This window comes from Equus quagga, unplaced genomic scaffold, assembly GCF_021613505.1.
Source record: "Equus quagga isolate Etosha38 unplaced genomic scaffold, UCLA_HA_Equagga_1.0 HiC_scaffold_20127_RagTag, whole genome shotgun sequence".
NCBI classification, from domain to species: domain Eukaryota; kingdom Metazoa; phylum Chordata; class Mammalia; order Perissodactyla; family Equidae; genus Equus; species Equus quagga.
Window position 1 is genome coordinate 1 of NW_025793070.1, and position 2,845 is coordinate 2,845.

The following is a 2,845-nucleotide window of genomic DNA, read 5'->3' on the forward strand; positions in this document are numbered from 1 at the left end:
TTTGGGGAGGCTGCTCCTTACCTCCGAAAGTCTGAAAAGGAGCGAATTGAAGCCCAGAATAAGCCTTTCGATGCCAAGACATCAGTTTTTGTGGCTGACCCTAAGGAGTCCTTTGTGAAAGCAACAGTGCAGAGCAGGGAAGGAGGGAAGGTGACAGCCAAGACTGAAGCTGGAGCTGTGAGTAAAACGTCTGGAGATGATTCGATGGTGCCTCGTTTGCGGTTAGGTTAGCTGACACTTAGTTTTTGACCTGGCCTCTCTTATTTGACTTGACAGACAGTAACTGTGAAAGAAGACCAATGCTTCCCCATGAACCCTCCCAAATATGACAAGATCGAGGACATGGCCATGATGACTCACCTGCATGAGCCTGCTGTGCTGTACAACCTCAAAGAGCGCTACGCAGCCTGGATGATCTACGTGAGTTCATTCTCTCGGCCTTCTGCTCATGCAGGTGCTTAGTATTTGTGAAAAATTGTACATTATTAAGGTCCCCATGAAATAATTATATTCCTTTCTTTTCTTTTTTGGCAGACCTACTCAGGTCTTTTCTGTGTCACCGTCAACCCCTACAAGTGGTTGCCAGTGTACAACGCCGAGGTGGTGACGGCCTACCGAGGCAAAAAGCGCCAGGAGGCCCCGCCCCACATCTTCTCCATCTCTGACAACGCCTATCAGTTCATGCTGACTGGTGAGCGGCTCAACTGTTTTTATTACCACCTATAAACGCTAAATGTTAAAGCTAAAAAGACCCACAGAAATAATTGAATCCAATCCCCTCATAGAGAAGAGGTTACTAAACCACAGAGAGGTACATATTGTTAAAGTGAGGGCTAAAACTCAGTTCTCCTGATTCCACCACCATGATTTCACCAGATCATCTTACTGCTCCATCCCAATTAAGTTTAATTTGTTTACAGTCTCCTTGCTTGGAAATACATGATTTATTTTATATATTTGAGTAACAAGGGTAAGATTAAGTAACAACTGAATGATATTGTCTGTACAAAAGTGAAAAGTATGTGTTTAATCCTTTTAGCACCTAACAGTCTTAGTAATTATGAATTGGAAACTTTTAGAAGTATTGTTCTCTCCTTAAAAATGTCAAGGCCCATTTCAGGGATGACAACCTCTCTTTGAATGAAGATGGTATTTGGGGCTACATGCATACAAACAGAAACTATTTTCCTCCCTTAAAAGGATTTTGTTCTGATTGAGGCACCCTCCTCACCTGACCTTACTATGACCCTAAGCACACATTTGGGAAGGCAGATCAGACTCGGAGTTTCAGTCTGTGGCCATAAAACAGAGAGATGCGTGTGAGTGTGTGTGTGTGGCCAATTGATCCATTTAGAAACTAAATTTCAACCTTGGCTTGATTAATACTATTTTAACCTATTAAATTACACTCCAAACCCTTACCATATTATGCATTTCTCAATTATATGCATTAATCAACAGGAAGCCATGCCACTGAAATCTACAGACGACAACTAGAGAACATGTCTAGCTTTGGAAAGCACTGCTCTTTATTTTAAACCAGAAGGACACACTTCCTGTGGGGGCTTAAGGAATTTAAGAAATGACAACATGTTTCTCTTCCCCAACCTAAGAAGCTTTAGAATTAGACCATATATAACTTTACAATAATATACTGAAAAACTCCATTGAGAATGACACTTATCCTCAATGCCCTGAGTGTTTCCCTATAGGAAGTGTTGTTTGCATAACTGGTACATATGCTGACTGTCCACTGTTTTCCTTCTAGATGGGGAGAATCAGTCTATCTTAATCACGTACGTATTACTACTCTAAGACTTCTTAGTCTTTGATTCTCACTGGGAAAATGACAAACCAAAAGGAGAAATTAATTAATGCCCCCATCGATACTAAAGCAATGGCATGATCAGCCTGGAACTAGATGCTGTTTTCAGTTTACTGTAGGGTTTAGATTGCATCAGAATGTAAAACAACAACGTCCCAAATCACATCATCTGCTAGCCCAGTCTTGAAAGTTCCACAGAACCTTCCTGGGAGTGGGAGATGCAAACCCCTTCTCTGTGCACAGTCAGACCTGGTACAGGGCAGTGAGCAACGTACAACGTTCTGAAGGCTGAGCAGTTTAGAACTCATACCAGGGGTTCATTTTTAAGGCCTACTTGAGGGATGTCTGCTCCTTCAAAGCTGTAATTTGTGTCATGTCTTTAGTCAAAGGAAGCTGAAGAAGATTTGCATTGCTTCAGAGAGGTTTTTGCTAATTGTTTCATTTACTACACAGTTGTTGAGTGGCTGCTTTTTGGACCCCTCAAGCCCAGGCCTCAGCACCTATTACAGAGCCTGGCACATTTTAAGCACTCAAGAAATATGTGCTACATGACTAATGAACAAACTTGTCTACTTCTTGTCAGTGCAAAGCAACAGAAATAATAAGAGCTGTATGTAGGCTGAAGAGAAAGATCTAGGAGACTCTGACGACGACATACAAAGACAGCTGCATAAGGCAGTAAATGCTGATGGTGGAAGGAGTGTCACTTGTCGTAGAGCTCGCTTACTCACAAGTTTGCTCACTGTTTGGCAGTGGAGAATCTGGTGCCGGGAAGACTGTGAACACCAAGCGTGTCATCCAGTACTTTGCAACAATTGCAGTTACTGGGGAGAAGAAGAAGGAGGAACCTACTTCCGGCAAAATGCAGGTGGGTCTGACTGCCATGGCCTGACTCTGGGCTCTCAGGGAAGAAGCTCCCGAGCCCAGATGTGAGGTCTGCTCTTGCCTTTGCAGGGGACTCTGGAAGATCAGATCATCAGTGCCAACCCCCTACTGGAGGCCTTTGGCAACGCCAAGACC

The 2,845-nt window shown here is 43.3% G+C and overlaps 1 protein-coding gene across 1 annotated transcript in view; it reads left to right on the forward strand.

Annotated features, from left to right (window-relative positions):
• Window positions 1–3: 3 nt before the first annotated feature.
• Window positions 4–2,845, forward strand: part of LOC124232067 (myosin-4-like) — a gene marked incomplete at its 5' end in the record, with an annotated part of 7,748 nt that continues 4,906 nt past the window's right edge. Inside the window, 6 exon segments of the mRNA XM_046649042.1 lie at window positions 4–177; window positions 277–420; window positions 535–691; window positions 1,769–1,796; window positions 2,579–2,693; window positions 2,780–2,845. The exon segment at window positions 2,780–2,845 is cut by the window's right edge and continues 4 nt beyond it. Of these exon segments, the coding sequence (XP_046504998.1) occupies window positions 4–177; window positions 277–420; window positions 535–691; window positions 1,769–1,796; window positions 2,579–2,693; window positions 2,780–2,845 (684 nt within the window).